This window comes from Rhamphochromis longiceps, linkage group LG14 (genome assembly GCF_057381845.1).
Source record: "Rhamphochromis longiceps isolate RC_006_pf linkage group LG14, R_longiceps_female_GT1.1, whole genome shotgun sequence".
Lineage (NCBI taxonomy): Eukaryota > Metazoa > Chordata > Actinopteri > Cichliformes > Cichlidae > Rhamphochromis > Rhamphochromis longiceps.
The window spans coordinates 41558804-41578145 of NC_140570.1; the positions used below are offsets into that span (position 1 = coordinate 41558804).

The 19342-nt window shown below is 48.3% G+C and overlaps 1 protein-coding gene across 1 annotated transcript; it reads right to left on the reverse strand.

The window, feature by feature from the left end:
• Position 1: 1 nt before the first annotated feature.
• rnpepl1 (arginyl aminopeptidase like 1) lies at positions 2-8643 on the reverse strand. The gene is made up of 12 exons (XM_085380904.1): positions 8348-8643; positions 6833-7364; positions 6608-6748; positions 6359-6510; positions 5796-5912; positions 5489-5724; positions 5196-5309; positions 4995-5107; positions 2401-2509; positions 2088-2315; positions 1179-1321; positions 2-1069 (listed from the first exon to the last, which is right to left on the reverse strand). Exons 2-12 carry the CDS (start codon positions 7319-7321, stop codon positions 773-775), a joined length of 2139 nt encoding a protein of 712 aa, XP_085237030.1. The 5' UTR covers positions 7322-7364; positions 8348-8643; the 3' UTR covers positions 2-772.
• Positions 8644-19342: the final 10699 nt, after the last annotated feature.

Genomic DNA, 19342 nt, shown 5'->3' on the forward strand with positions numbered 1-19342 from the left:
ATTGGATATCGGTGTTTATTAAAGGGTCAGCAGTTCATAAAAACAAACGTCCATAAAACAGTAAAAACAAACAGGCAACACGAGCTCGCCCATCGGACCGGTCCGTGGGCTCGTTTAGTCAGAGGTCAGGTAAACATGAGGTTATCTTCAACATTCAGAGAGCGAGGAGGCGTTCAGTGTTGGTGGGACGTTTCAGAGCCAGGACAGACAGAAGGCCGCGTGTTCCCAGCTGCACGAAGGCAGCGTTAAGGTGATCTGCTGGTGTTCTGAGGTCCTTCAGGTGAGTCCACACAAGCGGAGGTAGAGTTTAAACACTGTCACAGAGGCTCCGCCCACACAGTGATGGGGGCAGAGACTTCAACAAGGCAAAGGCACTCACGGCGAAACCAACCAGCAGTGAGCGCACGGGCAGAGAACGAGCGTAAGGCTGAAATGTTTTTCTCACTGAATCATCAGCAAGCATGGCGTCTCCGTCCCTGCCCGGTCGAACTCCGCCCACACAGCCTAGTCGCTGAGCGAGTTAGCACGAACGCAACCTAATTACACGACGCCGCTCTGGTGGCGCGTTTCTGCCAGAAGCTGAGAAGAACGACCTGACCTCTGCTCTGTCGTCAGTCGCATAAAAACACTCTAGGGTCCAACCAGGGCCCTCCTCGGGGGCGCCAGACACAGGTCAAGCTTTCAAGCAGTGACCTTTGACCCACATCAACCCTTTTAAAACATCTGGAGTGAGGCTTCCTGTTGATTGTTTCTACTTCCTGTAGTCCGGGCATCACGCCGAGACGTTGACATCACGCAGAGCAATGGTGGCAGTTGTCCCGGTGGCTCCGCCAGGGGAGGCAGTCGCCACGGCAGCGGTTGGCTCCTGCGGGGGGGTGGAGCCGGAGGAGGGAGGCAGAGCGGAGCCATTCTGATTGGTCGAGCTGGTCTGGAACAGGATTTGCTGCAGCGTGCGTCTGAGGTTCGGGTGCAGCCGCCGCTGTGTCTGGTAGAAGATCTCCACGGCAACACACTTCATCACCCCAGCAACCAGGTCCTCATACAGCGGCACTGTGTACATCCTGGACGTCTGCGGAGAGGGAGGGGCAAACATGTGACAGAGTAGCTGAGCGACCCCCTTAAAACTATGTCTGTTCTGATCGGCTCAACGTCGCAACAGGCAGGTGGGCGGAACTTACGTGTTTGTGCAGGAAGGCTCGCACTCGCGGCAGGTCGGGGTAGAAGCTGTTCCTCACCACCATCTGCAGCCAGCGGATCTGCACCTCGGCGTTCAGCCCGTCGAACAGCGACGAGTACGAGTCCGACAGGCTCGCCATCACACCTGCGCAGTGACATCATCATTCATCACTGAACCTTCAGTGGACACCTGTCACATCACTTCCTGTGTTCTGCGCGGTGAGGAACATCAAGGCAGTTTCTCAACATCTGTACTTGTGCTCCGGCATCAGTCGCAGTACTGTTCCCGTCAAAGTAACAAATCTAACATCAAAATATTTAAATTCAGGAGGAAGCAGTTTCACCGGGAGCAGAAACGGCGTGCTGATGCGTGGAGATCCTGAACGCTGCTCCAACAATGATCTGATTATTTGTTCCAAACCAGCTGTCTGCCCTGAGAGTTTACTAACGCTATGTTGATTGGGAGACACGTGTCATGTAGTGATCGTGCTTCACTGTATGAAACTGATGATCCGTCAAAGTGCTGAAGATACTTTTTGAAATATCTTTTTCCTGAAGTAAATCTGCTGCATCATGTGTAACAGTTAAATTAAGAGGGGGTGGAGCTGTGATGTCATCACGTACACTGCCGTTCCAATAGCAGAACGATCGCGCTGCGTTCTCGGGACGTCCGAACTCCCGTGTGAACTTACGGAGTCCAGACTAGCGAGGACGTCAGTACAGACGTGAGTACTGAGAAACGGCCCACGTCCTCGTCACCAACCATTTGCAGCAAACAGGATGTCACATGACCCCTTTCATCAGTACTCGTATGTTTCATGCTGCGGAGTACAAATACTCGAGTACTTTGCACTCGAGCAGATTATTGCAGGCTCTGAATGATGTGTTGCAGTGTTTCTACGGCAACTTACTGTGCAGCAGCGGCGAGTGGTCCAGCATGCGGTCCAGGAAAAGGACGATCTGAAAGGTGCTCCAGGTCGAGAGGTCAAAGGTCGCGAGCGCCTCTAGGTCAGGGGGGTCAGCGTTCCTCCACAGGTCGCACAGATCCTGGACGGGCCCGATAAGAGCGCCGCCCGCTGACAGGTCTGGCTCGTAGAGAGGCGGGCCGCAGCCGCTCAGCCAACGCTCAAACTCTAGACCTGAGGACGAGCATACACACAGGAAGTGATGTCACAGAGAAGACTAGGAGGCTGCTGATGAGGTGAGCTGAAAGTGTCTCCTGACCTTCTCTCTTAGCGACGGCGGCATCCTTCAGCTCCGGGAAGTAAGACAGGAAGTAGTCTATGAGGTCCTGAGCCACCACGCTCTTAAACTTAAACTCTGAGATGTAATCCTGTGACACACACACGATGCAAACGCTGGTCACATGACTCTGAGCAGCATGTAAAACATCCTGATGAAATGTAAATCTATGGAAACGTGGAGCAGAAGTATGTGGACGCTGTGACTGTGAAAGCGACTCAGCTGCTGTCCACAAACAAACTGTCACTGCTCGAACACACGTGACACATGTATGACTCCAGTGTGTGTGACTGTGTGTGACTGCGTGTGTGTCTGTGTCACTGTGTGTGTGTCACTGTGTGTGTGTGTGTCTGTGTGTGTGTGTGTGTCTGTGTGTGTGTGTGTGTGACTGTGTGTGTGTGTCTGTGTGTCTGTGTGTGTGTCTGTGTCACTGTGTGTGTGTGACTGTGTGTGTGTCTGTGTCACTGTGTGTGTGTCTGTGTCACTGTGTGTGCGTGACTGTGTGACTGTGTGTGTGCGTGACTGTGTGTGACTGTGTGTGTGTGACTGTGTGTGTGTGACTGTGTGTGTGTGTGTCTGTGTGTGTGTCTGTGTGTGTGTCTGTGTGTGTGTCTGTGTGTGTGTCTGTGTGTGTGTCTGTGTCACTGTGTGTGTGTGACTGTGTGTGTGTCTGTGTCACTGTGTGTGTGTCTGTGTCACTGTGTGTGCGTGACTGTGTGACTGTGTGTGTGCGTGACTGTGTGTGACTGTGTGTGTGTGACTGTGTGTGTGTGACTGTGTGTGTGTGACTGTGTCACTGTGTGTGTGTGTCTGTGTCACTGTGTGTGTGTCTGTGTGACTGTGTGTGTGTGTGTGTCTGTGTGTGTGTCTGTGTCACTGTGTGTGTGTGATTGTGTCTGTGTGACTGTGTGTGTGTGACTGTGTGTGTGTCTGTGTCACTGTGTGTGTGTGACTGTGTCTGTGTGACTGTGTGTGTGTGACTGTGTCACTGTGTGTGTGTGTGTCTGTGTCACTGTGTGTGTGTGTCTGTGTCACTGTGTGTGTGTCTGTGTGACTGTGTGTGTGTCTGTGTGACTGTGTGTGTGTGTGTCTGTGTGTGTGTCTGTGTCACTGTGTGTGTGTGATTGTGTCTGTGTGACTGTGTGTGTGTGACTGTGTGTGTGTCTGTGTCACTGTGTGTGTGTGACTGTGTCTGTGTGACTGTGTGTGTGTGACTGTGTCACTGTGTGTGTGTGTCTGTGTCACTGTGTGTGTGTGTGTCTGTGTGTGTGTCTGTGTCTGTGTCACTGTGTGTGTGTGTCTGTGACTGTGTGTGTGTGACTGTGTGTGTGTGTCTGTGTGTGTCTGTGTGACTGTGTGACTGTGTGTGACTGTGTGTGTGTGACTGTGTGTGTGTGTCTGTGTGACTGTGTGACTGTGTGTGTGTGACTGTGTGTGTGTGACTGTGTCTGTGTGTCTGTGTGACTGTGTGTGTGTGACTGTGTGTGACTGTGTGTGTGTGTGACTGTGTGTGTGCGTGACTGTGTGACTGTGTGTGTGTGTGACTGTGTGTGTGCGTGACTGTGTGACTGTGTGTGTGTCTGTGTGTGTGTGTCTGTGTCTGTGTGTGTGTGCGTGACTGTGTGTGCGTGACTGTGTGTGTGTGTGTGCGTGACTGTGTGTGTGTGTCTGTGTCACTGTGTGTGTGTGACTGTGTGTGACTGTGTGTGTGTGTGACTGTGTGTGTGCGTGACTGTGTGACTGTGTGTGTGTCTGTGTCACTGTGTGTGTGCGTGACTGTGTGTGTGACTGTGTCTGTGTGTGTGCGTGACTGTGTGTGTGTGTGTGTCTGTGTGTGTGTGTGTGTGTGTGTGCGTCACTGTGTGTGTCTGTGTGTGACTGTGTGTGTGTGTCACTGTGTGTGTGTGTGTGCGTGTGCGTGACTGTGTGTCACTGTGTGTCTGTGTGTCTGTGTCACTGTGTCACTGTGTGTCTGTGTCACTGTGTGTCTGTGTGTCTGTGTCACTGTGTGTGTGTGTGTCTGTGTGTGTGTGTCACTGTGTGTGTGTGTGTGCGTGTGCGTGACTGTGTGTGTCTGTGTCACTGTGTGTCTGTGTCACTGTGTCACTGTGTGTCTGTGTGTGTGTGTCACTGTGTGTCTGTGTGTCTGTGTCACTGTGTGTGTCACTGTGTGTCTGTGTGTGTGTGTGTCTGTGTCACTGTGTGTCTGTGTGTCTGTGTCACTGTGTCACTGTGTGTCTGTGTCACTGTGTCACTGTGTGTGTGTGTGTCTGTGTCACTGTGTCACTGTGTGTCTGTGTCACTGTGTGTCTGTGTGTCTGTGTCACTGTGTGTGTGTGTGTCTGTGTGTGTGTGTCACTGTGTGTGTGTGTGTGCGTGTGCGTGACTGTGTGTGTCTGTGTCACTGTGTGTCTGTGTCACTGTGTCACTGTGTGTCTGTGTGTGTGTGTCACTGTGTGTCTGTGTGTCTGTGTCACTGTGTGTGTCACTGTGTGTCTGTGTGTCTGTGTGTGTGTGTGTCTGTGTCACTGTGTCACTGTGTGTCTGTGTGTCTGTGTCACTGTGTGTGTGCTGACCCTGAGGAAACAGTCGAAGCGTCTCACGTCTCCGCTGATCTCCGACAGATACGACACGAAGCAGAAACCTTTCTCGTAGGTGAACAGGTTCATCAGCGTGCTGGGGTTCACACCTGGAACAGGTCACAGTGATGTCATCTCACCTGTGCGAGTGGACACCACACCTCCATCTGTGTGTGTGTGTGTGTGGGTGGGGGTCACCTGACTCAAACTTGACCTGCAGCCTGCTCACGGGGTTGCTGTCTCCAAGGAGACGCAGCTGTCTGTGGAGGGCGTCCAATCGCACAACAGTCTCCAGGCAGGTGAACGGCTCACCTGAGGGCGACAGGTAACCCGAGGTGACCAAAAGTATGTGGACTGAGGCTGAAGTCGTGTTTACTTTAAAAATCAATAATCAGCTGTTCGTGACTTCAGGTTCAAACACGTAAAACTGAAAATGTTTTAAAATCTCGCCAACAAAAACGTAAATTCTGAAACGGTGAACGCAGCGTTACCGTAGGCCTCCGTGGTGATCCTTCGCTGGGCGTACGTCGCCAGGCCTTCGCTCAGCCACATCTCCTCCCAGGTGGCGTTGGTGACGGCGTTGCCGAACCAGCCGTGGGCGATCTCGTGGATGACGTCAATCAGCAGGAACTCGCTGCTCTCCAGGATGGAGGCGATGATGAACGTGAGGCAGGGGTTCTCCATGGCGACGATGGGGAAGGAGGGAGGGAGGAAGACGATGTCGCACCTGAGGACGAGCCGTGTCAGCATCGCCGAGGATGTTTTAAAGAAAGTTTGGTCAGAAACTTAGAGGCTCACCTGCCCCACAGGTAAGGTCCAAACAGGTCCTCGGCGACGCCCAGCCAGCGCTCCACGCTGCCCCCTAGCTTCTTCACCGCGCAGGACAACAGGCAAGGCTCCGCCCACAGACGACTCCTGAAAGAAGATTGGCCGAAGGTCAAAATGTGTTTCTGCACAGATGTAAATATTTTGTTTATGATCATCTTTGACCTTTAGCTCACGTTTATCTTTCATACTGATTTTCACTGCTTTACATTACTTGAATAACTCGAGCCTCCGAGTGCTGCAGGTTTTAGACGAATCAGCTGATTTAAACGACTAAATGAAAACGTTCCCAGACGCCTGGTGATGAGCTCGTCGTGTGACTCAGGTGTGACCCAGGGTGACCCCTGCAGGACACCGAGGCCTGGAGTGCCCCCCCCCCCCCGATTTAACATCAGGAATATGAAAAATGATCTGTTTGTTTGCCTAAAATCATTTTTACTGTATCATGTTTCAAACTCACTCGTCGGCAAACACATCGAAACAATATTTGGACTCATTTTGATAAATAATGAAAACGTTATTTTACGCGGAGCGACCTCGGCCCGACGTCTACGTGCTGCAGCTCGCCGGCCACCAGCGCCACCAGGTAGGAGGGTACAGGAAACTCCATGGAGAACTGGAAGACGCGGTCCTGTTTGGAGTACGAACTCCGAGACGCACTCATGAGGACCGTCACGCCATCCGGGACCTGCCGAGGAGGACGAGCAGAAACGGCGTGAGTGCAGGTGTTTAAGGAAACGCCTTCTGTGACCGCTCTGATGTTACCTGGGCTCCGTGTGACTCACCCGGACCGTGGCGGTGTACGTGCTCTTGACGGCTGGCGTGTCGAAGCAGGGGAAGAAGGAGCGGTTACACACTGAGTGACCCTGAGTGAAGACCAGAGGACGAACCTGACCGCAGGTGAGCTCCGAGTCCAGCCACCAGATCTGCAGACACACACACACACACGGGTCACGCTGTGGTCACCTTCAGCATGCTCACGCTGTACAGACGCCGTGTCGTCTCCTTACCGCCGGCCCGTCCGTGGTGGTGTAGCGGACCGTGATCTGGACCGCCCGGCCTGGTTTCACTGCCGCGGTTGGCAGGCTGATGCTGAGCGACGAGCCGTAGTCGGTGAACGGGTCCACGCGGTACGTGAGGGACACGGGCTCCTGCTGCCCGGCCCCCGGCACCTTACAGTCTATGGAGTGGATCAATAAAGAAGGGTGGGAGTCCAGGATCAGGGAGCAGACCCCCGGCTGCACCGGAACCAGGTCCAGAACCAGCCAGCCGCTCATCTCCTTCACTGCAAAGTTCAGCCGCAGGTCCAGGTGGAAGTGACACAGCTGGAAGCTCCTGAAGTTCGATGCGGACGCCACATCCACCAGGGGGCAGCGTTGGGATTCCAGACCCAGGCCCGCAGAGGGCCGGGCCAAGTCCCCGGAGCACCGGCCCCCGGAGTCCGGCAGGGATTTACGGCAGCAGCACAGCGAGGTGGGCGCCTGGTGGAGCTCTGCCATGGTGAGCTAAAGCTGGGACCAAACCTGCTTAGACCGGAACCAACTGCATGAGACACGAACAAGAACACACCTGTGAGGGTCGGGAACACAGAGCAGAAACCCACCAGGCCCGCCTCAACGCTCAACACCCAGTACCGATGCCAACAGCACCCCAGTTTAACACAGTTTCCCCAAAACTACCTTTAACTCACAGTTTTAGTCCAATTAAAAAGCACATGATCCAATCCAGAGTCTAATCCTAACCACAGTAAACTGACACCCACCAGTGAACCCAGTACACAACTCAGGTACTAACCCAGTTTAACTCAGGACTCGATGCGTAGCCCAGTTTAGCCCAAATAAGTAACTTTAACACAACAAGAGGCTTAGCGTCAAAACTCCATTCAAAACCTCGTTAAAGAAACGTCTAATTTTACGCCTAACAGGACATTAAGCCCCCGGTGAAAACTCATCCTGTGTGTCCCTGGATCCTCGATAAACCCTGAAGTTTGTATTTTTAAATCATTTTAACATTTTATAAACAGTTTAGGGCCAAATGAAAACTTTTAATCCACATCTAAACCCAGCTTTACTGGTCAGCCCCGGCCCACCCCATTCAAAACCTCAATCACACAACATTGAATTTAATAGTCAGTCCGCTGAAGACTGAAAATAAAGCCGAATAAAGGCTTCGCTGAGCGTGGGCTGACCTTCTGCCTGCTTCTCTTAGATTTAAGGAACTGTTTCACGAGTAAACTTTGGCTCTTAGTCCATTTAAACAACATTTAATCAAACTTAGCAAACACTGACAGGCAGTGTTTAACAGCCCTACTTGTTAAACCGGAGTTAAACTTCATATAAACAACAAGTCCAATTAAGTCAGAGACCCGAAAGAGCTCCGACACCCGGGAGACTCTCAAAGCCCAGTTTAAAGCGCAGTTTTAGGGACTCGGAGGAGTTACAGTGGCGGCTAGCAGCGCTGGAAGTTAGCAGCTTTAGCTCGAAGTGAGTGAAAACAGCACTTTAAGGTCAGCGCGTTGAACTGACCTGGTTAGCAGAGCCGGCTAATCAGCGCATTAGCACGGCGCACTGTTGCGGCTTCACGGGGACACATTTAAGTAAAATCCATCGGGACCGCACGGCGGAAGAACCAGGCGGACACCGGCTCCCCGGGAGAGCTCAGCCCGGCTCCTACCCGCAGTCCCGGACACCGAACCCGCGTCCTCCCGGAGGGTCGACGGAGGCTGGAGGTGAGCTGTGAGTCCGAGACCGAGCGGCCACACACGGACACAAAGAGGCAGAGGACACCGGCGGAGACCCGGGGGACAGTCGAGGCTCCGCTCCGGACTAAACAGGAAGTAACAACAGCGGGAAAAAAGTTTATGCAGGCCGATGAGTGGCGCTGTGGAGGCGGGTACACGGAGCGAGAGGGCGGCTCCATCCAGTTACCTGTTCATCCACCCATCAACGTATCAGTCTATTGATTCGTTCCACGACCACGATGCTCCATGTGACACACAATCAACACAGGACTACATAACGTGCAAAGTGTGCAAAAACTGCAACAAACAAAACAAAAAACAGTGCAAAAGAAAAGTGCAACAATGACAGTGGGTTGTGCAAAAGGTAACTTGATGTATTAAGGTGTGTGTGTGTGTGTGTGTGTGTGTGTGTGTGTGTGTGTGTGTGTGTGTGTGTGTGTTCAGGAGTCTGACGTTCTGGGGGAAGAACCTGTTCCTCAGTCTGGCAGTGAGGGCCCGGATGCTCCAGTACCTCTTTCCGCAGATGCAGCAGGTGTGACAGGTGTCTGATGGAGGGAAGAGAGGCTCCAATGATCCTCTCAGCTGCTCTCACTAACAGTTGTAGAGCATTGTGATCCGATACGGTGCCGTTACCATCCAGACAGTGATGCAGCTGCTCAGGATGCTCTCGATAGTCCCTCTGTAGATGGTGGTGAGAATGGATGGAGGGAGATGGGCTTTCCTCAGCTTCCACTGGAAGTAGAGACACTGCTGGGCCTTCTTAGTTATGGAGCTGGTGTTAACCAGGAGAGGTTCTCCACCAGCTGGACACCAAGGAATCTGGTGCTCTTGACGACCTCCACAGAGGATCCATCGATTCAACCATTCATCCACCCATCAACGTATCAGTCTATTCATCCATTTACCAGCCAACACATCAGCTCAGTGGAAGGATCGTGGTTTTCTGGAGTGTTCTGTGCACACTGAGGAGAATGGAAACATTAACATTGAAGCTCCCACACACAGAGCAGTACCTCCACCCTGTGGAAGGCAGACTCAGGAGTCTTCGCCACCATGACGTCCCAGTGTCCTTCAGACCCAGCCACACATGCAGACACAAACTAAAAAACGTAGTGTAGCTGTGCAGCAAGGACAGCTCAGAGCTGTACACTGGAGACACCAAACAGCCACCTCAACAGGACTCAGCTGTTCATCTGCATCTAAAGGTCAAAGGTCAGTCTTTGAGGACGCCAGTGTCCACATGTTGAACTGGAAGACAGACGGTTTGAACGAGGAGTGAAAGAAGCATCTATGGCTGTGTCCCAATCCAGTGACCGCACGCATTTGGAGACCGATTATGTCACAGCGACGCACGAAGGGTGTCCCAATTCAAAGTGTACTCCAAATGCAGTCAACAAATGTACCGTTCATGTCCCCAAATTTGAAGTGTGGTCCGGTGTAGACTTCGTGGTCCCATATATCCCACAATTCATAGCGCGGTGGTGGGTGTGGATAATTTGTTCGGAAAAAAACGATGGATGCCTGAAGCGGAGCGGCCGAAGAGTAAACTTTCAAAAGTAAGTACTGAATATTGTGTCACTTATTTATGTACAAATGTTTAATAATGAAGAACATTAAAACATTACTGTTGGTCACATGTTGGCAAAGTCATGTGACATTAGTGATGTTTGTACTAACTTGGTTTTAAAGCCTTTAAAATATACGCCGTTCAATAGTCGACCTTAATCTGACAGAGAATGTGATGATTTCATGGATAATTAAAGTCAGTCATATATCCACAAACACAACAAGCTGAAAGTCAGTGATGCTGCTCGGTTTGCAGTCCTGAACATCACGGCACAAGCAGGATCCACTGCACTGTTAATGTGAGCTGTGTTATATTGCTGCCTCTGTTCGGTGGTGTCGAGCCAAACGCACTTTAACGTGTGTTTGAACGAGCTGACGGTTCACTCGTTAAGCTGAAAGAAAGATGCTTTAATCACAGCAGTCACACATGTGTCCACTGCACCATCTGGAACTCTTCTTGTTTACACTCGTAATAACACAAACACTAAATCCTGCTTCTCTGTGCTGTTGTGTAGCAGTGTGTACACCTGAGACTGTCACCTGTCTGTCTGTCCTGCACTCTCTCTCTGTTTCTTTCTCTCTGATTGTGGAATAAAAGTATGAACATGTGTTTATAAGTTACACTTGTGTCTGAATCCTGCAGCTTATCACACATTTGATTTCCATGTGTGACGACTGCAAGTGTCCAGAGTGAGGACAGACTGAGGGACACACTGCTGCACATCATCTGTGAGGCTTTGCACCCCTGATGATCCACCAGGACAAACTCAGCAGTGTGTGAGGAAGAGGAGGAGGAAGAGCCAGCAGCAGCTGACAGATGGAGAGAATAGACAGACTGTTCCCTGTTTGTGAAGGACTGCTAGGAAAGTTTAACATAACTGTCTGTGCTGAATCAGTCTTATTAGGTAATGTTCAAATAATGTGATCATCCCAGTGTTTCCAGTGTGGGAGAAAGTACTCAGAGTACTCAGGGCCTTCAGGTTACACACTATGAAAGGCAGCAACAAGTTTAATATTCAGAAACCTAAAGTCTGTATCAGCAGCAGAATGGAGCTAAAATAAATGTTGGTTTCAGTTCTATGAAGCTTTGAGTATTTTGGATCAGTAGCTGCTGTGTGTGTTGCATCATATTGCTGTAACTGTTTATATGCTTTATATATTCTGAGCTAAGTTGATCTATAGTGTTACATCATATTCTATAAGGATGTTATGTGTTTGTAGACTTTCTGCCCAGTTTGACCAATACTCGCCCGTACTATGAAGCGTGCAGTCGCTGGATTGGGACACAGCCTATGTCCACTGTGAACGACCATCTTTGAATAGAGGGCGGGGCTTACCACACCAACTGTCTCCCAGGGCTTTGGAGAGGGCGTGACCACCGAGGCGCCATTTTAGCAGGCCAAACAAATGGCTAGAGGAGTGCAAGCATCAGTAATGGTTCGTCCTTGCTGTGTTGTCAGTTGTTAGATCGGACGATCGGGAAGGGAATAAGCTGGAAAACGGGCTCTCTTTTTACTCTTTCCCCACCTGGAAGCATCACGAAGGAGCTCATGTATCGGGTGTTACCAAAAGAAGGCGTCTAGCCTGGATAGCAGCTGTGAGACGAGCTGATATCCAGTTCGCTACCATCCCCAGATATCTATTGGTGCTACAGACATTTTCATTCAGGTAAGATCCAAATAAGTTCATATCACTCTTTATAGCCTATTAGTTTTATTTTCAATGCGCTCTGAGGTCATAGCAAATTAGAACAAACATCCTAATGAGTGATTTTGTTGATAAATGTTCTATTTATAGAGTTGCTAATTGTTTTTCATTATTGCAGCAAACCAGCCTATGAAATGGATGAAACACATCCTGACTGGGTTCCAGCGCTACACATGGGGCACTACGAAATCCCTGCTTCAAACTACATGCTACATACCACCATGCCAATCAGATTACTTCTTCCATGTGAGGGTGAACATGTGCCCCAGTGTGGTAGTAAAACCAGGGAAAAATACTACGGTGGCTGGGAAGTGCAAATCACATTTAAAACATCAACAACAAAATAACATTTCCGAAAACATTTTAACAAGTCTGCAACAAATTAACAAGTGGCTCTTGACAGAAAGGGATTGTCTGAAATACCGGAAGTGACTCAACGATTAGGCTTACTCCATATTTGTAGTACGGAAAAGTGATTTGTAGTCAGCTAAGCGAGGGCTTTTCAGAGAAGTAGTGTTCAGTTAATGTTTGAAGAGATTTTACAAAAGAGTATGGGTGAGATAATGATGTTCAGATTTTTAAATGTCACGGGGATTTTCTTAAGAAAATATCCAGACCTTAAAACCGTCATGGTCCACACTCCAGCCCAGCAGGTGGCAGTAAAGTGCCTTTAAATTAGCGGCAGAAGAATAAGCAGCAGCTAAACGCGGGATGTCAACAAACGTCGAGAAAGTAACTCCTCATTGCGCTTCGTTATTACCCTGAAGGTGCTCGCTGCACTAAAAATAGCTGGAAAATGTTTTGCCCGTTTTGTGGTGTTAGCTTCAGCCTCTTCACTCCTTTTTGTGCTTCCTGTGGACGGTCTCTGGAGCTTTTGCGGGACACAGACCTGGGGCCCGTTCTTCGTACGTCGCTTACTACATCCAAGATCAAATGACACATCCAAGATCAAATCATCGCGCTAACCGTGAGCTCGCTAATCCGGTTCCCCGAACACACCTGCTGTTGACGATTAGTACAGCTGGACGCAGTAATGTGACATCACTGGGTGTCGTAAAAGGGGCCACGCATCGATAGTAGAAACATTGATCGGCAACCCTCTGATTGGTCGGCGAAAATGTCGACGGAGCGCGCTCGGCTCGGTATTTTTCGGCAGCAGAGCAAGAACTCTTGAGTGAGGGATTTCAGGAGTTTCAGAGTTTAATCAGAACGCAAGAGAACACTGCAAAGGCTGCAAAAGCAAGGAGAGAGGGCTGGCAGGAAGTTGCTGACAAATTAAACTCGTAAGTAATTTAATAATAACAATAATAATGGAGTGGATTGATATAGCGCTTTTCAAGGCACCCAAAGCGCTTTACAATGCCACTATTCATTCACTCTCACATTCACACACTGGTGGAGGCAGCTACGGTTGTAGCCACAGCTGCCCTGGGGCAGACTGACAGAAGCCAGGCTGCCATATCGAGCCATCGGCCCCTCTGGCCAACACCAGTAGGCGGTAGGGTAGATTTATTATATTACACTATATTATCCAATATTATATTACATTATATTATATTGTTATATTATATCCTCTTTCACATTAGAGCCACAACAGGACCCACTAGAACATGGGAACAGGTAAAAGTGAAATATAAGAATATTCTACAGAATGGTAATATTTATCACTTATATTGCTTGTCGTCTCTTGGAAAGAGAGCCTGAAATAATCTGTTTGTTTGTTTATAACAGCAACCAAGAAAAGGGCAGAGCAAAAAAAGACAGGTGGTGGTCCTGCACCCCCTCGTCAACAAGTTGGTTAAGTGAATAATACCCTCACGGGAAAATCGATATCTCTCTATGAGCACACTGTCGCGCTGAGCTAAAGGATCCTGTCTGTCCCGCAATATACGCTGAATTCTGAGGACTCTCCTTATCAATCTTGCACCTTCCGCAATGGGTGGCTCGCGTATACGGACAGGACATGGCTGCGACAGACTTCCCAAATCCACCTTGGCTTTTATAGCCGTGGTCTCTCATCTTGATTACACGAAGTAATTTACAATTACTACTCTGAAATATGAATTACATCTGTAATAATCACATACATGTAATAGAATGTTAATAGTACATTTCCCTTTTTTAGGAAATGACCTGTATGTATCTGTGTGACATCAATAAATGGATCAGGTGCTGCATTATCTTTAGTTACATTGATGTTATTTATTTATGGTGAAACAGTGGTGGAATATCGCTGTTGCTTTCGTATGATGACGCGGACATATCTGCGTGGCCGCGATCTAATCCTGTTTACATAAAGTAAACCTGCTCCCGAGCAGGTTTACGCTTACGGCTCTGTTGCTATGACAGCAAGTCCCGGATGAGCTTCGGGGAACCGACTGATCCAGGATCACGCGAAATCGTCAACAATCTAATCCGGCTAACCTACTTAGCGAGGTACGAAGAACAGACCCCAGGCTGAAGGATCAGACACCTCAGGGACATCAAAACAGACAGAAACTTCTGAACAAAGTCATTTTGATATATGAATCACTTTTTGTTCTCTTCATACAGTCTATGCTATTGCAGTTAAATGGCACATTTATTTACCATGTTGGCTCTGGTTTTGTATGACGGACATGTTTGTTCTGGTTGAATGAAAAAGGTTTAACATCAAAACGGGGTTATAAGCACTCTCCATTACTAAACGTAGAAGAGAATACAGGATAAGCAAACATAAAAAGAAACCATAAAAAGAATCTTGTTCATGACCTGTGCAGCATGTTAACACTATTGGAAGTAAAAATAACTTCAACTCCAATTTTGAAAACACAACTTTCTTTTTTTTTATTTTTTAAATAAAGCTCTGACTTGTATTCTGAGTCTGTGGTCTGGGAGAGAGTCTGTAACTCTGTCTGCAAAATACAGTAAATAATGACCAATGTTGGCCAATTAATTATATAGTTACTTCTTCAAAAAAGTAACTGAGTCATGCAAACAAAGTTTTTTGCAGCTTTTACCTAAAAATGCAGCCAAGGCGTTTTTTAAACAAACATTTCAAACTATTTACAGAACAATCAGCTGTTCTGCATCAAATCTGATGCCACACAAATTATTTGTGTAACAAAAAATAATTTCTGTCCACTATGAGATGAAGGAGAACAACAGCCTGATACCTGCAGGCCTGACAGCAGCAGATGTGTCACTGCTGTAACACCTGTAACACTCAGCAGGCGCCTCATTGTTCTGACACACAACAACACTACTGACTACACTACACACTGACTACACGCTGACTACACACTGACTACACACTGACTACACACTAACTACACACTGACTACACACTAACTACACACTGACTACACACTAACTACACGCTGACTACACGCTGACTACACACTGACTACACACTGACTACACACTAACTACACGCTGACTACACGCTAACTACACACTGACTACACACTGACTACACACTGACTACACACTGACTACACACTAACTACACACTGACTACACACTAACTACACACTGACTACACACTGACTACACACTCACTACACACTGACTACACACTCACTACACACTGACTACACACTGACTACACACTCACTACACACTCACTACACACTGACTACACGCTGACTACACACTCACTACACACTGACTACACACTGACTACACGCTAACTACACACTGACTACACACTGACTACACACTGACTACACACTAACTACACACTGACTACACACTGACTACACGCTGACTACACGCTGACTACACACTAACTACACACTGACTACACACTGACTACACGCTGACTACACACTAACTACACACTGACTACACACTAACTACACACTAACTACACACTGACTACACACTAACTACACACTAACTACACACTGACTACACACTAACTACACACTGACTACACACTGACTACACACTAACTACACACTGACTACACACTGACTACACACTAACTACACACTGACTACACACTGACTACACACTAACTACACACTGACTACACACTGACTACACACTGACTACACACTAACTACACACTGACTACACACTGACTACACACTGACTACACACTGACTACACACTGACTACACACTAACTACACACTGACTACACACTGACTACACACTAACTACACACTGACTACACACTAACTACACACTGACTACACACTAACTACACACTAACTACACACTGACTACACACTAACTACACACTGACTACACACTAACTACACACTAACTACACACTGACTACACACTCACTACACACTGACTACACACTGACTACACACTAACTACACACTCACTACACACTGACTACACACTGACTACACACTGACTACACACTGACTACACACTCACTACACACTGACTACACACTGACTACACACTCACTACACACTGACTACACACTAACTACATAAGATTTGCACTGAACGTCACAAATCTCTCACATCTCAAAACACGCCGTCACTCTTAGAACTTCCCCCTCCCTAAACTAAATGCCACGTTGCCATATCATTTTTTGATTGGTCCACATGGTACATTTTTCCACCAATAGGAAAGGTGGGGGGAGGTTTGTTTTTGTCTTTGCTCACAGGCTTTCGAGCGTTTTCCTTATAAAACGCCGTTTTCACCATTTCTTCCCGCAGTAAATATAAACAACGACAGTATTCAGGAAGAAAAACAAACATTGCAGATATTTTATCATAACTCTGGTTTTACGTAAATGGCCTGTATTTATATAGCGCTTTACTAGGCCCTAAGCCGGGGCTCGAACCGGCAACCTTCCGATTACAAGACGAACTACAAGGCCACGATCGCCCAACGTGGCCGATCAACACAATTTAAAAACTGGTATAAAGTCCACACTTTTTCCGTCAATTGTTCCGTCTGTCCTGCTCACATCTCCAATGGACTTCTTTAAGTTGCTTGAAGACGTTTCACCTCTCATCCGAGAAGCTTCTTCAGTTCTAAGGTCAAATGGTGGAGAGTCCCAGATATAAACCCAGTGGGAGTTTCCCCCCACAGAGGGACACAGGACCACCTGATGATCCTCTAATCACCTGAGCCAAGGTGTGAAACTGGGTGTGGGTCACAATCAGCCAGGGTTTCAGGTGAGCTCATTGTGAAACCTGGCCCCACCTTATCATGCGAATTCCTGAGGTCAGATGGTCCAGGATGTGAGTGGGCGTTAAGGCGTCTGGGGAGGATCTCAAAACTGGATTATAGATGGCAGAGAGTTGGTGTTGTAAACCACCGCCTCTGTTCAAAGATGGTCGCTCACAGTGGACATAGATGCTTCTTTCACTCCTCTTTCAAACCATCTGTCCTCTCTGTCCAAAATGTGAACATTGGCATCCTCGAAAGAGTGACCTTTGACCTTTAGATGCAGATGGACTGCTGAGTCTTGTCCTGTGGAGGTGGCTCTTCTGTGTTGTGCCATGCGCTTGTGAAGTGGCTGTTTGGTCTCTCCGATGTAGAGGTCTGGGCATTCCTCGCTGCACTGTACAGCATACACCACATTGTTAAGTTTGTGTTTTGGAGTTTTGTCTTTCGGGTGAACCAGTTTCTGTCTGAGCGTGTTGCTGGGTCTGAAATGCACCGGGATGTCATGCTTGGAGAAAACTCCTGAGTTTCTCTGATACACCGGCTACATAGGGGATGACAATGTTGTTGCGTCTGTCCTTCTTATCCTCCCTCGCTGGTGTCTGGTCTTCTTTTCTGTGCCTCTTTGCTGACTTTAAGAACGCCCATTTAGGATAGCCGCACGTTTTGAGTGCTTCCTTTACATGTGTGTGTTCCTTCTTTTTCCCTTCAGGCTTAGAGGGAACATGTTCTGCCCGGTGTTGTAGGGTCCTGATTACTCCAAGTTTGTGTTCCAGAGGGTGATGGGAGTCAAACAGGAGGTACTGGTCCGTGTGTGTGGGCTTCTGGTAAACTTTGATGTTGAGGTTGCCGTTCTCTTCAATGTGCACAGCGCAGTCCAGGAAAGGCAGACAGTCGTCCTTTGTGTCTTCCCTGGTGAACTTGATGTTTTTATCCACAGCGTTAATGTGCGCAGTGAAGGATTCCACTTCTTGTGTCTTGATTTTGACCCAGGTGTCGTCCACATATCTGTACCAGTGGCTGGGTACTCTTCCTTTGAAAGAGCCAAGAGCCTTCCTTTCCACTTCCTCCATGTAAAGGTTGGCTACAATAGGTGACACGGGGGAGCCCATGGCACAGCCATGTTTTTGTCTGTAGAAGCCTTCGTTGTACTTGAAATATGTTGTGGTGAGGCAGAGGTCTAACAGTGTGCAGGTCTGATCGGGGTTGAAGTTGGTCCTGTCCTCCAAGGAGCTGTCTTCTTGTAGTCGTTTTCTGACAGTCTCCACGGCCTCCGTGGTGGGTATGCAAGTGAAGAGAGAGACTACATCAAAGGACACCATGGTTTCATCTGGATCCAGGGGAAGTTTCTGGACCTTGTCGGTGAAGTCGTGGAGTTCTTGATGTGGTGTGGGGTGTTCCCCACAAGAGGTGCAAGGATGGTAGCAAGGTGTTTTGAAATGTTGTAAGTGGCTGAGTTTATGCTACTGACTATGGGTCTGAGTGGGACCCCTTTTTTGTGGATCTTAGGAAGTCCATAAATGCAGGGTATGGCATCCCCTGGGTAAAGCCAGTGATATGTACAGTGGTCAATGATTTTGTCCTTCTCAAGGTCTTGAAGGCAAGCTATAACTTTCTTTTTGTAGCTGCTTGTGGGGTCTCGCTTTAAGGCTTCGTAGGTAGTTTTCACACCTTGGCTCATGTGATTAGTTAGAGGATCATCAGGGGGTCCCTTTGTCCTTTTGTTACTCCCACAGAGCTTAAATCTGGGACTCTCCACCATTTGACCTTAGAACTGAAGAAGCTTCTCGGATGAGAGGTGAAACATCTTCAAGCAACTTAAAGAAGTCCAGACGCTTTTCTTTCCAAGCTCCTTAGACTACGATGACCTGGATGACTGAGAACCTTCACAGACATATATACGAATGTGAATCGCATCATTGGCTGGACTTTGGGATAAGGTGGCATCGTTCTGATCCCATACGGGAGCAGCCAGTCACTTACTGACTAACACTGCAGAACAGGATTGTTAAAGTTTTAATTTTGATTTCAATTTAGGTTAGATTTTTTTTCTGTGCGCAATGGCGGACACGCACAGCTTAGAGGGAACATTGCTGTTAGCTGATGCTATTTGAACACGTATACCTTTCTGTCATTTAACATGGACATCTCAACATCCACAGTATTTCTGTGTCACACTACAAATATATTGGTGTGGATCCAAAGTTACTCAGCAGCTGACTGGAGGAGAGCCGTGTGCTGTGACTTTTGAGATCAGTTCTCACCACTATATCCCTGCAATTGTTACTTTCCACAAAAATTAGCTAACACAATGAAACACACCTTTCAGCTGTTCATGTGTTTTCAAACCAGGTTTTTGGGTTTTTCCTGTCTGTAACGCACAC